The 19,994-nt window shown below is 41.3% G+C and overlaps 1 protein-coding gene across 2 annotated transcripts in view; it reads left to right on the top strand.

The window, feature by feature from the left end:
• The window catches only part of POU6F2 (POU class 6 homeobox 2), a 394,378-nt gene that overhangs the window by 269,363 nt on the left and 105,021 nt on the right, over window positions 1-19,994 (top strand). For both annotated transcript variants that reach the window (XM_065399712.1, XM_065399713.1), the window contains one exon: window positions 1,903-2,228. In XM_065399712.1, coding sequence (XP_065255784.1) covers window positions 1,903-2,228 — 326 coding nt within the window. The remainder of the gene's footprint in view (window positions 1-1,902; window positions 2,229-19,994) is intronic.

Genomic DNA, 19,994 nt, shown 5'->3' with positions numbered 1-19,994 from the left:
AGCTCCCAGCCCGAGTGTCCCCTGCTCGGAGCCTGCCCGGCCCAGCCACAAGGTGTGGGCACTGCTCCCCCGCGGTGCGAACCACAGCGGCCCCAGGGCGACGCGCTGCTGCCGCCAGGGCCGGCTCTAGGCTTTTGCCACCCGAAGCATAAAAAGGAAAACAAAAAAAAAAAAAGACAGCCGGAATGCTGCCCTTGAAAATGTGCCGCCCCAAGCACATGCTTGGTTTGCTGGTGCCTAGAGCCGGCCCTGTTTCCCTTGATGTAGCTGCAGTTTAATTTCCTTTTCAGTTTGCTTTTGAGGTGGGTCATACATACATGACTGTAATTCATGTAAATACACATTAGCCATTTGATTCTCTTTGTTGATCGAAGAATACCTGTATATTATTGCAGATAAATTAGGAATATTGGAATGGGGTGATGAAAGGTTCTTCCCATATGCTGCCCACTCCACCATGCATCCTATGTGGTTTATACTTCCCTGCTCTTCCTCACCCGTTTCTTTTGTTTTATGCCACTTTACCCACGCAGTGACTTCAGAAATCACTCCAAATCCTCAGTGTCATTTGTAGGGCATACATACCTAGAGAGCTGGAATAGGGCTATCAGCATGAAAAGAAAGCTGAATCAACTTTGTTTATTTGACAAATCTACAGTTGAACCTGGTAAACAATGTTTCTTGCCATGAAATGTAAATTATATTTCTAAATAATAGGCTTGATTCACTCCATGGTTACTTTGGCTTCCATTGATACAACTCAGGATGGAGCATCCTGGTGGCAACAAGACCCTCTGGACGGTGGGTTGTAGCAGTGAATGACACTTACAACCTCCTGTCCATTGGGCTCCTGTCGCCAGCCAGTACAGCTCCAAAAGTGATGGCTGAGCATAGGTAAATGGACTCTTGGGACATGTGCTGATTCAGTGAATCTTCTGGGCAGCTGCATCTGACACAGCTTCTATGAAGCCTGGCTTGCAACTTAATATTGCCCTCCACATATGAAGTCCCCAATGCAAACACTGTGTGCCCTCCTCCGTGACTGGATTCCCATTTGCCTAAGGTGGCCCTGCTGGCACTAGGAGATACCATGTGTTCTTTGTGCCAACAGGGTGAACTGAGCCCACACTTTTGGATGCTTTTGGTTGAGGGCACCATACTAGTGAAAAAGTGATATTTTTGCCACCAGCAGATGACAGCTGTGTCTACCAGGCTGGCAGTAATTCACAAGAGTTTTACAGCTTTTAGACTGAATGATAAGGTGGACTCAAAGCTCAGAGGCACAAGTGCATTTTACTGTCTATTTTTATTACCTATGCGCTGTACAAAAAACATCACACCTGATATTTTATCTCCTGATACCTACCATATAAATACCCTGTGTCAATATTACAGCTTTGTTGTGTCATTGCTCATCTTTTCAGGGAATGCTTTATTTTATAACCTTGATTCTCTCTTTCTGTATGTAGTGGCATCAAATCACGCTATGGTATGTGTAACAGCATCCCATCAGCCCAGTCCTCTAGTCTTTACTCAGGCAAAATTCCCACTGACTTCATTGCTAGGTTTGTCTGAGCAAAGACTGCAAGATCAGGCTCCAAACCTACACATGGGCTCACTGGATGGGTGTTTTACCTTTGACTTCAGTGGAGCCAGGATTTCACCAAAGAGCTGCACTAGCAGAACTGAATGCTGGTTTTCTTGGTGAAATATTTCTTAGACTCTTGCAGGAGCCTGCACTGTGTTATTCACAATGGGCCAGTTCCTGGCCAGGTTGAAATCAGTTTTGCCATATACTTCAATAGGACCAGGATTTGGTCCAGCATATAATTCACCTAGTAAGTGTCTCTGGAGTACATGAGCTGTATCATGTATAATTCGGTTTAATTTTTTAATTTGTAGCTACCTCATCCCTGAATTCCCAGCTTCAGCAACTTCAGCATCTTCAACAGCTCCAGCATCATCAACAGCAGCAGCAGCAGCAACAAGGGCAACAACAGCAGCAGCAAACAAGCCAGCAGCAGCAACAAGCTCAGCAGACACAACAAGCCCAACAACCGCAGCCGCCACAACAGCAGCAGCAGACACCACAACAGCAGAACCAAACGCAGCCCCAGAGCCAGACCCAACAACCGCCAGCCCAGCAGTCCTCAAACTCCCCTCAGAAACCCAACCAGTCACCAGGACATGGCCTTCCATCTCCACTCACTTCTCCAAATCCACTGCAGGTACGATGGTCCCTGGTGAATAGAAATCTCTACTGTGTAGCAATGAATAGTAAATTTCTCTCTTCTGGAAGGCAGCAATCCACTCGTTGTGGGGAAAATAAAATGCACACTGCATGTTCTGAGCATACACACTGATCAGTGTCAGCTAATTTGAATCAATCCTTTATGTGCATGCTGCTTTCAGCCTAAGCCTGTCTTAGGAAACTAGAAAAACAAAACAAGTTTTGTTCCTAGACTGTTTGCTTCTGAAGGGCAAATATTATCTTTTGCTCCTGAAACAAACATCGTAAGCTCCTAGGTGAAACAGGCCAAATTCTTCTCTGATGTAACTCCACTAGGTTCGTGGGTGTTATAGCAGAGATCAGTTTGGCCCACCAATCTCACCATCTGCTATTTTCTGAAAGCAGCAACAAAGTCAGCTGCCATTTAAAGTTATTATGCTCCCAAAATGATCATTATTGTACATTCAGAATTCTGCTGTCATAACATAAGTGTTCAGCATGCTTTAGCTTCCACTATTTCCAAAAAGTTTCAAAGCAGAGGGTAGGAAAGGTGTCCTTTCTCTCATCTCCACATTTTATCGTTAGTCTTATTAAGAACAAAAGCTAAATTAAACAATATTGAGACTCCTATGGTGGACCACAAATCCAGGGTTAAATCCATCCTTACCTACTCACCCCACTGTCATGTCTGAAATGCTGGGGGCAATAATAGTTACAGTGACTCGTGGCTCTTTTTGTTGTTCATAAGGCCTTTTGTTGACACATGGCTAGACATAACTGTGTCTACTTGCACAGCCTGGGCCACATTCTTCTCCCAGCTACTCTGGTTGTATACTGGTGTAACTCCATTAAAGACAGTGGAGAGCTACTCCTGATTTACAGAGGTGAGAGGAGACTCAGGCCCGCAGTACTTAATGATCATATTGAGTGCTATTGCACATCAACTTTAGAAGTTTTAGAAGATGAATATACAGTACTGCAGACAGAGGGCTATATATAAAGGCATAACAAGAATTAATGTTTGGGAGTTAGAGCCGAAGAAATTCAAATTAGAAATAAGGTACAAATTGTAACGGTGAGGGAGATTAACCATGGGGACAAATGACCAAAGGAAGTGATGGATTCTCCATCTCTTGATGTCTTCAGATCAAGACCTGGATGCCTTCCAGGAAGAGATGCTTTAGCCAAACACAAGTTATTGGACTCCACATAGGGGCAACTGGGTGAAATTTAATAGCCTGTGTCATAGAGGAGTTCAGACTAGACTCTAATGGTCCCTTCTGGCCTTAAAATCTATGAATGTCAGTTAATGTGTGCACAAATTTCAAACAGCCAGCTACAACTTTATCTATTGGGGAGCAAGAACTCACACTAACTTCAGTAGTGCAGGAACAAGCCCTGTGTGCCTAATCATTGCACTGAATATAATACAGTATGTACAGTTTCCTGGTGTTTGGAAATCCCTCAGATTTGTAGAGGTAACTGACATAATAGGCTTACAACTCCATCAAAGCCACTACAATTCCATTGGGCACTTTATAATTAATTAGATTCATCACTCTACACTAGACTTGAAAAGGCATTGGTGGATATTAGAACTTTTGTTCATAATATTTCTTAATACGAAAAAAGTATATAGCTCTATTTCAGCCAGAGGCAGGTGAAGCAGCAGTGCTCAGATCCAGATTAGGGGTTGAGTATGATGGGGCCAAAGCCTTGCAAGCAGTTCCAGAAAGTTTTGTTTTAAAAAAAAAAACCACTCTCACAAGATCAGTTGTTCTTACTTGAATTTCATCATCTTGGATCCAAACCCCACAAGAGCAGTTTTGACTACACACATAACTATGACTGTGAATACACACAAGGAGAAGATCTCTGGAGTAAAAAAGTGCTGTTTTTATACATTCACTTTTCAGAGTAGAACTGTGCTTTAAACAACAGCTAGAAATACTGCAAAAAAAGGTTTTCGTTTACTTTATTTTATAAACTTTGCCATTACCCTTTTTATGCTTTGTCCACACTATGGTTTCAGGCCTGTTCACCTTGCATCTTTAACTCTACAATGATTTCACTATTTTCAAATGCTTTTTACACAATTATTACAATTGGTTTAAATGAGGCACTCAGCCCTGTCCATGCTGGCCAGTCAGATCATATGCAACCTCATTAAGACTAAACTGAATAAAAACGGTGTTTTAAAATGGTTCAGCTAATACACTAAAAGTCCATTGGAGACAGGTCCTTACTCTGTGAGCTTTTTCTACAGCAAAGCATAATGCTGCTAGAGCTCCTACTGTGTATTGTGTTAAGGGCTACTTAGGCACTACTTAGTGCACAGTCCATCATGTTAGAGAGGGCTCTGGGACTCTTTAATATGCAGATTATTGACACATAGAGACAGAAATAGCTCCAAAGGAGCTGCTGTTACATTTTATTGTCTCAGTGCAGCTGCCATGCATGCACGCTAAGTACATTTTTTATATGCTACTAAAAATGCCTGTTAGCTATTTGCTTTGGAAGTTACTGTGCATTTGGTCTTCTAAACAAAAAAAAACCCCATTTTTTAATTCTGTTTGTTAATTTCCAACCTATCTCAAATGCAGCTGAGCCAAAACCAGAACCTTTCAATCTGGGAGCCTTTACGTTTTGTGTGGGCTCCTATTTCAGTTCCCCAGATCCAAACCCACTTGCTGGAGCGTTGGCTGCAGATCAGATCCAAAATTGCAAGGGGCATATTTCCCAGTTCTGGTAAAGGGGAATCCAAATGCCAGTGAGAACAGTTCCGCCTGAGATTTCCACTAGGTAGGACTAAGATCTAATGAGAACTGTTCAAGAGATGTCATCAGCGTTGAATCAGAACTTAACCCTTAGCCCTGATGTGGCCTCGAACCTTAAACTGAACCTAATCTGGATCTGAACACTCCCTCCTAGGCCCATCTCTGATCTAGAGGTACAGACCAATATGACTGCAAAGTTTTAGCTAAACAAAGTCATTTTTCACTTGGAGGAGCACAAAGAAGCATGTCACAGCAGTAACTTCTCTTTGTGTGAGATACTTTATATGGCCTCCATTAGCATAGTATCTGAGCACCTTGCAATCTTTAATGTATTTATCCTCACAACACCTCAGGGGTAGGGCAGTGCTATTATCCCCATTTTACAGATGGGGAACTGAGGCACATGGAGTCATGACTTCTTTGAGGTCACACCAGAAGACTGTAGTGGAGCACAGAACTGAACCTAGATCTCCTAAGCCACAGGCCAGCATCCTAACCATTCCTTCCTGCCTCTCGCTCTCTCCCTCTGTTTAGAATTTCTTTAAATTTAAAGGTAGCTGACCCATTTTTTTATTTTAAAGTTTTCTCCCTCCTCCTTATGACACCCTTTTAGATACCTGAAAACTGCTATCATGTCCCTTCTCAGTCTTCTCTTTTCCAAACTAAACAAACCCAATTCTTTCAGCCTTCCTTCATAGGTCATGTTCTCAAGACCTTTAATCATTCTTGTTGCTCTTCTCTGGACCCTTTCCAATTTCTCCGCATCTTTCTTGAAATGCGGTGCCCAGAACTGGACACAATACTCCAGCTGAGGCCTAACCAGAGCAGAGTAGAGCGGAAGAATGACTTCTCGTGTCTTGCTCACAACACACCTGTTAATACATCCCAGAATCATGTTTGCTTTTTTTGCAACAGCATCACACTGTTGACTCATATTTAGCTTGTGGTCCACTATAACCCCTAGATCCCTTTCTGCCGTACTCCTTCCTAGACAATCTCTTCCCATTCTGTATGTGTGAAACTGATTTTTTCTTCCTAAGTGGAGCACTTTGCATTTGCCTTGTTAAACTTCATCCTGTTTAACTCAGACCATTTCTCCAATTTGTCCAGATCATTTTGAATTATGACCCTGTCCTCCAAAGCAGTTGCAATCCCTCCCAGTTTGGTATCATCCGCAAACTTAATAAGCGTACTTTCTATGCCAATATCTAAGTCGTTAATGAAGATATTGAACAGAGCCGGTCCCAAAACAGACCCCTGCGGAACCCCACTCATTATGCCTTTCCAGCAGGATTGGGAACCATTAATAACAACTCTCTGAGTACGGTTATCCAGCCAGTTATGCACCCACCTTATAGTAGCCCCATCTAAATTGTATTTGCCTAGTTTATCGATAAGAATATCATGCGAGACCATATCAAATGCCTTACTAAAGTCTAGGTATACCACATCCACAGCTTCTCCCTTATCCACAAGACTCATTATCCTATCGAAGAAAGCTATCAGATTGGTTTGACATGATTTGTTCTTTACAAATCCATGCTGGCTGTTCCCTATCACCTTACCACCTTCCAAGTGTTTGCAGATGATTTCCTTAATTACTTGCTCCATTATCTTCCCTGGCACAGAAGTTAAACTAACTGGTCTGTAGTTTCCTGGGTTGTTTTTATTTCCCTTTTTATAGATGGGCACTATATTTGGCATCACCTTATATATCTACTTTATAATACCTGCTTAGAATGTATGTATGTTTGTTTGTTTGTATGTCTGATACTTTAACTTAAAAATCGACCTGGAACTAAATTCAAAGATATTATGGCCTCTAAGGTAATGATCTTTATGAACTAGAATGAAATGGTTTTTGTTTGAGGAATATTAAGGGAATAAAGATCAACTAAGTTAAAATTTGACAGCTTAAATTTCATTTCTGAATTCTTGATTTTTCATGTGGGTTTTACCTTCTTACATTATTCAGGATCTGTCTGAGAGATATTAGTTTAGAACAATGCAACCTCAAAAGATTGTCATGAGAAGCCAGTAATTCAGAAGGATGATTGCGTTTGTTTCAAAAACTCTGAAGGATAACAACAATTATATCTTGAAATGTACAGATGCTGTCATGTCTTCAGAAAGAAAATTAAATGAAAGTGACTTGCTTAGGTATACCTGAGTGAGGTGCTTTCTCTAGCTGATCAGAAATTAATAACGCTGATACACTGCACACTGGCTAAAATTCTCAGCATGATTCTTGTCAGATTGTTCTGTAATATTGCACTATAATTCTATTGCTATCCTTTATTCAATTCAGTGGACTGGATTGCATTTACAAAAAATATATATTATTTTTTAGCAAGTCTTACCGTTATTTTATAATAGCAGAGGAGAAATCCTAGTTTTGGTTATTCCACTCTGTGGGTCTGGTTCTGCCCTGACTACAGAGGTGTTACTCCTGATTTACATTGATGTGAGTGAAATAGAGCTGAATGAGGTCCATAACTAATCTCTAAAGGACAATATACCAGATGAGAATTGCTGGAGTGGAGCCGCATTCAACCTCATCCCAGGAGATCCCTTACATTCCCCTTTTACCCAGACTTGAAGGGGGGGGGGGTAGTTGGTGAAGGAGGAGTTTTGGGGTGTGTTTTTTTGTTTGGTTGGTTTTTGGTTTTACACCATCTGAGAGCAGGGGACTTCTCCCCAAGATAGCTGCTGTCAGATTCCAGTTGCTTTGTACCAATTGACTAGCACAAAGGAGCCAGAACAGGGAAGCAAATCTAGCTCATTTGGGACACACAGCGGAAGACTTCAGTTCTATAAAATTATTGGCAGCTTGGAATAAATATAATTCTGATCCTGGATGGTCTCTGCTATTGAAAGGGACACTATGCCTGTTTTTGAGAGACCACCATGCTGAAATTTCAAAGGCTAAACAGCCACCTATTAATGGGCAAATCCTGAGGACTTGCCATTCCATGAATACTTTTAGGAGCCCTCAGATCTTGATGATTTGCAATATAAATTCAAGTTAGAGAATAACTTAGTCCATTATCAGCTTGGCTGCAAGAACAGGACACTTTGTGTTGACAACAGATGTTTAAATCTGGCCCCAAAGACAAGGCTAGCTACTGGTTGAACACTGACCCAGGTGTTTGAGCATTATGGATCAGTTGAACCCATCCACACCTATATCCTCAAAATAAGATCCCCACTGAAGGTGGAGAATGATCCCAACTAATTTCCACTGCTCTACTCATGGGCAAAGTTGAACACACAAACAGAAATTCCCCGTTGGAGAGTCCCAACTGTAAAATTATTCTGACTGTATTAAGAACTCTGCGCCAAACCACCTTTTTGTCATAGAAGCCTACATACAGTAACTGAAGCTGAAGAAGGAAGATGATAGGTAAAAATAAATAAAAAAGAGGGTGGAGGGGAAGAAGTGGGGGGGAAGGGTGGATGACAACAAAAGCCCTCCAAATAAAAGCAAACCGTAGGCTGGCGAAAGAAAAGTCTTCTTCAGATTAAATTTTCATGCTAATCTTAAATAATGTATTTGGCACCTCGATATTTTTATAACAAAGAAAGAGAGTCAGAAAGACTGAAAAACTCAGCTATAAATGAGGGAGAGTATGTACACAAACGCCTGGGGCTCCGACAGGCAAAAAAAACAAAAACAAAAAAACCCCACAAGTATTCAAGGGTTAGTTTCTCATTAAAAAAAAAAAGGAGCTCAATTCAACATTTACTGACATTTCCAGAAATTTATTACAAATCTTTGAGATCCAGGAGGAACAACAAAGTTTATATTGCTTTGAGAGTGGCAGGGAAAATAATTAATTTACAGAGGATGTAGTTATTGCTCTGTCTTTCTGTCTGTCCATATTTACAGTTCTCAAATTGCTGTATACTCCTTTCATTCATGTCCTCCAGATTAGTTAAGATCTGGATTCTAATACCCATAATCATACTGGGTACCACCTTACTGGCTGACTAGTCACATTGAAATTAATTGGATCACTTCCAGTGTAAGGTACTACTCAGTGTGAATAAGGGTGGCAGAATCTGGCCCCAAATGATTGAGAACAGCTTGACAAAACACTATTTTGTAAAGATAAATACTGAAGGAAGTACAGAAGATGTGAACCGCTCCTCTACATAGGATTGGGGACTGGACTAGCTGACCTCTCGAGATCCCTATGATTCTATGATTCTTCACTTTTAGTACTGGTTAGAAGTGAGATAGTGTGCCTTTACAATACGAGAGGCGATAGTGGTATCAGCTGAGAGTTTTAATATGAGTGAATTTGTCAAATGATGCAGCAATCATAAGTCGTTTTTCCAGTTTTTGCTTTTTACATTCAAATAATAGCAGGTGGCCTCATCCATAAGAAATGTAATTAATTGGCAGTGTCTCTCTGAAAATGATTTTTCCCTGCATTCAACAAGTGTCATCCACAGCCATTTGCAAACACGAATTTTGAAAGTTTGCTGCAAATATACTCGATACCATCCTACCTCATTCCAAACAGATAAAGAACATGTCATTGTTTCATAGGGTTGCTTTTTCCACTGAAATATACACACAGCTGAAGCCCTGTTCCTGAGAATTCTGATAAAATTGAAATGATTTTTTGTGTGTTTGGATCAGATCCTCATCTGGTATAAATGGAGCTATGCTATTGTCACCAGCTGAGATCCAGCTCCTTGTCTCAAAATCTCTACTGAACAATTTTGTTGTCATTGATTGGACGTACTCACGCACAGCCCAGCCCAAACCCATTAACATTGCAATTCTAGGGCGTTGTTCCCACTCTTGCTAATTCCTTAATTCTCTTGTCCCCTTGCTTTCGCCACCACCACAGTTTTTCCTCCAGATATGCAGTCCTTTAGGGGTAGGGTAACTTACAGTATGCTGGAGAAATTCATGCATCATTTCCAAAAAGTAGCACTAGCCTTCTGGGTCTCCTCTCTAAAATTGCTACCGAAGCCAGCTATCACCAGAGCCAAAGGCATTCCTGCTCCACCTCTGCGTCAGTCAAAGCTGGTTATTTTAAAGCTAGATAAAATAAGCGTCAGGATATCTTTATCAGATAAAATTTACTGTGTTTTGGTCATGCTTGCTTGCTATACAGTAAGAGATGAGTTCACATCTTTCATATTAATCTCTGCCCTCCTTGTTTCCCTGGAGAATGAGAAGGAGGAGGAGTATAATACAATACTTGGAGCTTATATACTACTACCTATAGAGACATTAGAGAATTTTCACAACACCTGACTACAATGAAGTAGTTATTATTATACCCATTCTACAACTGGATAAACTGAGGCACAGGGAGCTTTAGTGGTGTTTGTATGTGGATACACATCTGTCAAGAGCTCAGGCAGGAACAGAACCTGGGAGGCTTGATTTCTAGTGTCCTGTTCTAGCTACTGATCATTTTTGCTACCAGCTTGTTCATATTTTTGTGTGGTGTCATGCTCACAATCCTGGAAACCTTACGAGTTCTTGTACTGCCTGTGATGGGCTGGTCACCCCCACACCAGCCCTGAAGAGGTTAAGGTGGCTCAAAGGCTGCACCCGAGGGGAGAGTGAGGCTATGGCTACAACAGAGAGCTTACAGCGGCACCGTTGCATCAGAGTAGCTGCACTGCTGCAAGATCTCTAGTGTAGCTGCTCTAAGCTGATGGGAGAGAACTCTCCCATTGACTTAATTAATCCACCCCCAACGAGTGGCAGTAGCTGTGTTGGTGGGAGAAGGTCTCCTCCTGACGTAGTGCTGTCCACACTAGTGCCTAGGTAGGTGTAACTTATGTCGGTCAGGAGGCTTATTCACACCCCTGAGCGACGTAACTTATTCCGACCTGAGTGGTAGTGTAGACTAAGGGCTTGGCTACACTTGCAAATGTAGAGCGCTGGGAATTAAACCGGCCTTCGGAGACAGCAGCAGGGAAAGCGCTGCCGTGTGTTTGCACTGTCAGCTGCAAGCGCAGTGGCATGGCCACATTAGCAGCTCTTGCAACGCCACAGAGAGCAGTGCATTGTGGTAGCTATCCCAGTGTGCAAGTGGCTGCAGCGTGCTTTTCAAAAGGGGGGGTGGAGTGTGACAGGGAGTGTGTTGTGTGTTTGTGGGGGGAGAGACAGTGTGTTTGGGGGGCTGAGAGTGTGTCAGCATGCTGTCTTGTAAGGTGAGACAGCAGCAGACACACACAGACACCCCCCCGCTTCTCTCTCTCTCTCTCTCTCTCTCACACACACACACACACGCACAAACGCCTGCCTCGGCAGCAGCAGCAGCATTCCACAGTAATGATTTGCTTTGTGTCCCGGAGCAGATAAGCATGCGGGCTGTCAGAAATGGAGCTTTGAAAGGGGATATCCGCATGCCTGCAGCTGAGTTCAAAACAATGAGAAGAGTGGCCACTTGACTTCAGGGGATTATGGGACATTTCCGGAGGCCAATCACAGCGCAGTAATGCAACACGTCATCCACACTGATACCCAGGCGTTTCAGCCGTGGTGCAGCAAGCTTTATGCTTCTCGTGGAGGTGGATTACCAGGAGCGCTCCAGCTGCAGAGTCCAGGTGCTCTAAGTGCCTTGCCAGTGTGGACACCTCAGGAGTTAGGGCGCCCGGGGCTGATTTAATGCGCTCTAACTTGCAAATGTAGCCAAGCCCATAGCCTCAGACTTGGCTGACAAGAACTAATTGAAGAAGGAGCCCATCTGGACAGGGGCAGGCTGAGCTTGTATAAAGTTGAGAGCAGGAAGTTAAGAGCAGAAAGGGGCTGCAGGGAGAGAGTCCTCAGTTGCTCTCTGGGCACAAAGAGGTGGATAGGAGGAGACCAGGGGTGGGGTAGGGCGCAAAAGCCCTGGGATCCCATCCCTGACAGAAGGGGTTTATCCAGAGGAGTAATGAGGAAGAAAGCCTGTGGAAGACAGAGTAGGAGAAAGCCCAAGTGCTGATACTCAGAGTAGCAGGTGGGCCTGGGTTGCCCTACCAGCCACTGGAAAAGTGGCGCCGGACCAGTGAAGGGGGCACCTGGACAGCTGATCTGGAGAAACTTTAATACCCCTAATGGGGAAAACTATATAGTGACCTGGCCCGAGGGCTGCCTCACAAAGAGAGAGCGCTGCGACTCCAAGGGGCGCCTCCAGTGATGAATGAACTCCATTACATTGCCCCTCTAGGGAAAGTTGCCAGATTGGGAGTTTTGGAGAGGAAGTGCTGCATTCACAAGAATTCACCGTCTACACTGGAGCACTCCCCTCAGCCTCTGTACCCATTCTGTCCTTGCTCTCTAGTGGCGCTGTCAGCGAGGAAGCCAGTTATTAGTGCCAACTTTAGTGGTGAAGCTGTATGGGTTTGATCCGACTGCCAATAAAAACACAGACAAAATTCCCTTGGTGCAAAATTCAGTGGTGCGAGATTGAACCCTCTCTTTGTAACTTTCCAATTTGGTTCTCTTAACCATTGTTAGTGTATTTGAGAGTCCCAACGGGGGCTCTGACTATTTCAGCCCTATGTGGAAACAGCATTTTGTCTTAACCGATGGATAGGTAGGGATCAGCAACACACCACAGTTCAGGTTTCTGCAACAAAAAGTACATTAGTGCCAAAAGAAGTACAGTTAAGGGTCCTCTTCTCTTCACAGCTGGCTTCCTCCTCCCAGAAGCTTACTACTATTTTGGTAGTTGAAGCACTCGATCATCACATTGTAAGGCTGCTGAATGCTGTATTTAAACGAACAAAGAGAAGTTTAAGAGTTCTGAAAAGGAATATATAAGAGAGTGTCTTCATTCCCTGAGGAGAGCTCCTTTCAGTTGGAGCACTGGCTACCTGGTCCATCCAAGTATACTCTGCAGGTGTTGTTATTTTCAGAAGCGCAGAGAGCATCAGTCTCTGACTCGCATTTAAAGTGAAAGAAATTAATCTTCAAGCCAAACAACTGGCATTATTAACACCCCAGAGGCTGAGTCTAATACAGGAAACCATTTGCCAGAGAATTCTTGAAAGCAGGGGAAAGTAGAGCTGGCTTCCCCAGCAATTTCTGGATTCTGAAAGGAGAGTACTTAATAAACTCCCTAAAGCAACTAGAGTATTTAGTAAACTGTAAAAATATAAAAGCAAAAATATTCCCCAGGGCAAATTTTGGAAGTGATCCATATCCCAAGAAGTCTTACATTTCCAGAGCCTCTGTAAGTGGTAGGATGGCTATTCCTGTTGATGGCACAGCAAGCCTCAGGGATCCCAGTGACAGAAAAATCAACACAGCCCTGACGTTCTTTTGTAGCCAATGGAACTGTCTGTCTGTCAGCAGTGTATTAGTCTTATGTTTCCTGCTTTTCATCACTGGCTCCAAAAAGATAATAAGAACCTGGAAGTATCCAGAACCAGTGGCTTATCTTCCCCACCCCCACATTTTTCACACAGCCACAGTACTCTTTAGGTGAACATTTTATAATATTGTCCTTACAAAAGAATCCAAGAACAGAAAAGCAAGGGCCCAATGAACAATGTACCTGCTGGCTACATCCAAGAAACCTCTTTCCAATCTGACACTTAAAGGAGAAGAGTTTTTATATGTAAAATATACTAGGGAATGGCAATAATTTACAAAAGAGGCCATGGAATAAAGTCGTTTGAAATCTCCAAGCCACCTCTTGATGCACATTTATTGGAGACAAACTAGAGATATTATAATCACAGGGGGGAAAAACAAAAGGACAAGGAGTAGAGATTAGGACTGGGGTTTTCAAAGCTCCTAAATGATTTAGCAGCCCAAGTGCCATTGAAACATGTCCTACTATGTCACTTAGATGGTTTTGAAAGTCCCTTTTAGATGATGAACAATGGGTTGCCTCCAGTTCTGGCAGTTCTGTGGTTCCACGAACTAAAAAAGTTACACAAAAAGGTAGGAACATTTTCATTCTTGTTTATGTAATGCCCTACAGATTTGAGGATATCATAAGTATTCTAATTATGGACTTCACCTAGGGCCTTTCCAGAGGAACAAAGAACCTCCTCCTATGAGTGCTAAATGCCCTCAATTCCCATTCAGCAATTAACACCTCATAGGGTTGGGCCAAAGGGCACTTTCTTCTGTTTAGGGAGTTAACTGCAAGTGGCCTGTTTTTAAAATATATTGGAAGCCCTCAGTCTTTCTAGCCCTGTGAGAAACATTTCCTTCTGCTTGGAGACACATGGCAGGGGTGCTGGAACAATGTGTACAGTGGGGGTGCTGAGATCCATTGAACCAAACTGTAAACCCTGTGGATAATGCAAACCACTTCAAGACAGGGGGTGCGGCAGCATCCCTAGTTCCAGCACCTATGACACATGGACCAAGTGAAAACAGGCAAATGGTATGAAATTCTCTGAGTAGCTCACTGAGTCTGATTGGAGAGCAATATCCTGCAGATCTCATAGAATTAAAGCTTCATCTTCACCTCACAAGGCTTGCTTGGCTTTCAGGTGCTGACGTAAAGAAAAGGGCAAAGCGCTCTGCTCTGAGCTTTTAAAAGTTTTAAACTAAGTCTTTTCAGCAGCACTGCGAAGCTCTATCTAAGTGTCCACCTGTGGATTCTCTTGGCAGCTGTAGTAGATTTAAAGAAGGATGAATGTTAAAAAAAATAATACTGGTTTTTTTTAAGCCGGAATGTTTTGAGAGAGTGACTAAGCACAGTCCTGAAGATTATGAAATTTGCTTAAGTGTTAATGGGTTGATTGCTGAGTTAGAGTCTGCCGTCTTTACTGGAAATTGATTGACTGGTGCTGCAGGTCTTCACACTTTATGCTCGGATTTGACTCGAAAACTCTGCCAAGTCTTTTACTCTGAAATTTATCTTAATTAGATCTGAAAGACCTGCCACAGCAGAATAGTCACACCGATTAAAATGAAAAACAGGAGAAATTACTGATCAAATTAATCATAATGTCGGGTTACAGCTGTAGGTCTGATGTAATTTGCCACTCCAGTGAGTTACATCGGCCCAGGCACAGGAAAAAGAGCTGGCTTTACGCTGATCCGTAACACCAGCCAGCTTCGGGCAGCCCATCAGGACGCTTATTCCCTTCGTTCTCTTGGCTTATTCTGACCTCAGTACTGCAACTAGAAACAAATAAGGCAAAAAAGAAATTTCCTTTTATCTGAGTGGTTGCACTGGAAAGGTGAGCTGTAAGAATCTTACTTGTTACATTTTCTCCTCTCCCCCACCCCTTTACTTTCATTTGAAGTAACCAACAATTGATTACATGTAGAATGAAAAATCAAAAGATCGGAGGGCATGACATATAGTTCCAGCTAGGAAAAGAGTCCTTTTAAAAGCTCCAACTGGAAGCGTAGCTGTTAAACTAGGGACAAGTTAAATAAATGGATATAAAGCAGCATGTGAGAGAAGGGGAGTCCTGGCAGATAATCGATCAATAATCAGACTTGACATCTCACAGATCTAGATGATCCTAAGATTTATTTTTAAATCATGTACTTGCCATGTATTGCATTGTGTTATACAATAGGTAAAAAATAATTAGGGACCAACTCCTGGTTCCATTGAAGTCAAAAGGAGCTATACCATTGGACCAAGATCTGGCTCCATCTGAACCTCTTTAATCTGGAAATCAGGTTGAGCATCTCTCAGGAGAATGCCTGTTCCCATGAGATTTCTAGCATCCTTGGTGTCAGCACTGCTTAAATGATTTTTAGAACAATCTGTATTACGGTACTTAAGTATTTTTGCTTCTGATCCCAGCCAAAAGCAGGAAGTGAAGAAGTGTGCACCTATTAAAAAAAAAGAGGGAAAGAAAGAACCAAAAGAAAAGCTGAATGTCAAAAAAATGTCAGGCCTGGGCTGAGCTGTGAGTAAAGGGAGTATTTACTTTGATAGTGAATGTAGAGCTTATGAAAAGTGAAGTACTGCCAATAAGCTTCAGTCTTGATATAGAATAACTCTGCAGATTGTGTGGTGATATTATATTATGACTAAGTTGACCATACACCTCACTTTTACATAGGATGTCCAAATGTGCCAAGACTTATTCAGAACACCTAAAACATCTTGGTGGGTTTGGTTGGTTTTTTTTTTTTTTTTTTTTTTTTTTTTTTTTTAATCAGTTAAAACAATTGGGGGTTTTTACATTTGTTCAAGATTTATTGCTATGCAGAGTAGAATTTGGTGTTTTTGCCAAGAACAAACAGTGCAGTGGAACAAGTGTTCAGTGAGATGAATAGTGTTTGGAATGAAGAGAAAAGTACAGATGCTATCAAAGCTGTTATTTTCCTCAAAGTGACTGTTAGTGACATTTGTTCAGTGTTTCATGACAAACTCATGTAGAACACTAACTTGCTAGAAAAAGTCCCACTCTGGGAAATATGTAGTTGCATCAGAAGGTGGTAGTTGTGACACCACTTTTGTATGGCTATTTCATGACCCTAAAAATGTTGCCACAAAATATGCCCATTTTTACTTTTGCAAACATGATCACTTAAACCGGTCAGGAATTTTCTGTCACAATGATTTTTTTGATGGAAACTGCAGTTTACATATAATCAAAACTTTCCAAAGGAAATGTTATGATTTTATATCAGGAAAATCTAAACAAAACATTTCATTTTGGGTCAGCCTGAAGCAAAATATTTCCGTTTGTTAAACAGAACCAAAATATTTCATTTTGAGTCAATTCAACATTAAACCGCATCTGCTTAAAGTGATACAGTGCCTTAAGAGAGTTGTGATTCAGGTAATTCATGCCCCCATTCTTTCCTGTGAGCCAAGGGCCGTATCTGGACTACATCTCCCATGATGACTTGTGGTTTCCTCTCTGGCTGAGCTGCATGATGTATCATGGGAAATGTAGTCTGGCCAGGGAGCCCTGCCCAAAGGGAAGAATGATTGCATGAGGCACCTGAATTACAGTTCACATGAGGCACATCACCAGGATAGGCAGATTCCGTTTACTGTCGAACTGACTCAAAGCAAAATGTTTCGATTCAGTTCAACACACTGAAATGAAACATACATGGGAATGTAGAAATGTTTTGCTTTGATAGAAAATATTGAAACAAATCATTTTGACACTTTCTAATTGAAATTTTTCAGAAATTTTCATTTTATGAAACTTTTTGATAATACAACTTTTCATTCCAATTTGGGATGAAAATAATTGTTGAAATATCTGAATTTCCTGTGGAACAGAAATTCTCTATTTCACCCAGCTCTAAATGGTCATCGTAGATATGGCCAAATGGCCACTGGGGACTCAGATTGAAAAAAACAATTTTATGTTTGTGACAGAAATTAGGATTTGAAGCCAAGTTTCCAGAAATGAAAGACTAAGTGCATTAAATCTCTGCACCAAATAGCATTGTTTCACAATGTTTTTGACTGCTGAAACCATTGAGCTAGTAAGGGGGGAGGGAAGATAAGATTATTTTATTTTATTTTATTTTATTTTATTTTATTTTATTTTAAAAAGACTTGTGCTTAGCCCACTATTGCAAAATCATTGCACACTCATAACAGAGAAGCAGTCAGGCTCAGGCGATCCAAAGATTTTTTTAAATGCAGGTGATCCAAAACACCAAAATGACACCCAAAACTGTGGCTCAATAACAGCAAAGAATTTACTAGCAAAGTAAGGGGTTCAGTATATTTCCTTCTTCCTGATGGCTGTCAGTTTACTACCCTTTGTAGCTAACTTTCCTTCTTATTTGTGGTCTCATCCTGATGCTATTTAAGTCAGTTGGAGTTTTCCTGTTGCTTTAAGATGGAGCAAGGTCAGGCTCTCTCTGACATTATGAAATAAAAATCTAACCTTCTGGAATTATAGCATCATCCTTTTTTAACCCCATCCCACCCACAAAACATGTTCTCAATACAATCAATGTGTGTATTTACAATATTTACAGTACACGTAAATACAAACCCCACAAAACTGTAGAAAACAAATCCATTCTAAAATCATTGCTGTTTCTCCCCAAAGAAGTTTGGGGTGATGTGTATGTTTTAGGGAAATCATTGGTATTTTAAGTTTACATTCATGGATATCAATAACATTCATGTATCCCGTGGGTCCAGTCCTGCAGTTTTTGTGACTAAGGCCTGCAGGACTGGAACCTCTGTTTCCTCTACATAGAATATGAATGTTCTGAATGGGGTTTCACTCTATGCTCATTATTGATACTTAAAAAAAGTTTTCTTGTAGAGTTACCATTCTAAAACTAATATACACAGGGAGGGCAATGTGGTCTAGAAAATAAGGCATTGGAGCAGCCATCAGGATATCTTTGTTGTACCCCCCAACTCTGCTATTGACCTGTTATGTGAGCTTGTGCAAGTCACTTCACCTTTCTCTGCCTCTGCTCCCTGATTTTCTCTGATTCTCCATTTGTCTGATCTATTTAGAATCTGGAAACTCTTCTAGAACTACAGTCTTTTACATTGTTTTGGTGCTGTGAAATGGGGCCTTGATCTCAGTTGGGTCCTCTAGGTACGACTGTAATACAAATCATACTCCTACTATAAAAAGCAAGAAAATTCAAGCGGTCTTGTAGGCCCAATCCTCCACCCTCTGATGTTTTGCCACTGCTTTCAAAGGAAAGAGAATCAGGCCCCTGTTTTGTTTTCACGTATGAATATGTTGAAGTTTCTGTCAGCAGCTGATCAGTGTGCTGTCAGATGCTCTAATGAAAGGTTTTCCTAAAGTTAATTTTCCTACTCATAATACAATAACCAAATTTGCTTTAACACTTGAAAAAATCCATCCATACTAAAGAGAATCAGTTGCTTAATCCTAAAATTAAAGGTTATTGCATGCAAGAGAAAATAATTACATGCTCAAAGTATGGAAAAAAGAAAACTTTTTTAATATGTAGGTATTTGTATAATTAAAGACTAATCAAGCATGAAGGCTGCTGACTAAACCAGAAAATGAGATTGTTGGGAAGCAATATTGTAATGTAAATGCCATTTTTGTTTAAGTACTAAAAAGCTGGAGGAATGATATCCTGAACAGATTAAAAGCAAACAGCATTGATAATAAATATTTATCAGATTTAAAATGCAACACACAGAGATTTTTATATTTTACATGCAAGATTTATTTACGTTGAAATATTCAGTCACTTTTCAAAGGGTTCTTAACACCTTCACTTTAAAAATTGTTGAAAATGCAATTATTCACTAGGAAGAGCAGCAACTTTTTAGGGCGCAATCCTGCAGACCCTTCCCCATGTGAGTAATCCTTAGGCAATGGAAGGCATTGGAACGGCTCATGCAAGTAAGGGTTTGTAGGATCAGCCCTTTGGGCTGTAAGGTCAGAAGTACAATTGTCTTTAGGTTACAATTTTTTCAAAATCTTACCTTTTTTATTTTTTAAGGCGCAAAGAGTGCTCAACTTAAACTTAAATTCATGTCATGGGACAAGCTTTTCCTAAAGGATTTATTGAAGGCATACCTACACTCAGCCATTGCGCCAATGTAACCAAACACGTTGGCTTTAGAGAACTGTTTTAGTTAAATCTGTGCAACCTCTTTGTGTGGACGCTTTTAAACCAACCCAAGGGGGTTGCTCTCATTTAACTAAATCAATGTAGAAACCAGTTTAGTCACATCGGTGCCGCCTAAATCTCATCCTGAAGTGGAAATATATATATATTTTACAATGGTGCAAGACAATGCAGTGAGAAGGCAAGAAAATGAGCACCAGTTCTGCCCCTGTCTCCACCCTTTCTCCCTTCACTGGATTGCTTTCAGAGTTAGGCAGCACTCAGCATGATGGTGGGTAACAGAATGATAATGGGTAACAGAATCAGCACCTGAGCACGGTCTGAACTTGCTACAGTTGAAGCCAATTCAAAACATCCTTCAACCTCAGTGAGAACAGGATCAATCCCCATAGTGACAGGATCTGATTAGACAACTGACCTTAAGCTAATGATGTCCTTTGCATTAGATCAACTCCTTTCTGTTTCAGTGTGATGAACTTTTATA

The sequence above is a fragment of the Emys orbicularis genome, chromosome 2 (genome assembly GCF_028017835.1).
Source record: "Emys orbicularis isolate rEmyOrb1 chromosome 2, rEmyOrb1.hap1, whole genome shotgun sequence".
NCBI classification, from domain to species: domain Eukaryota; kingdom Metazoa; phylum Chordata; order Testudines; family Emydidae; genus Emys; species Emys orbicularis.
The sequence above is the reverse complement of the archived record's forward strand: the minus strand, read 5'-3'. Positions and strand labels throughout refer to the sequence as shown.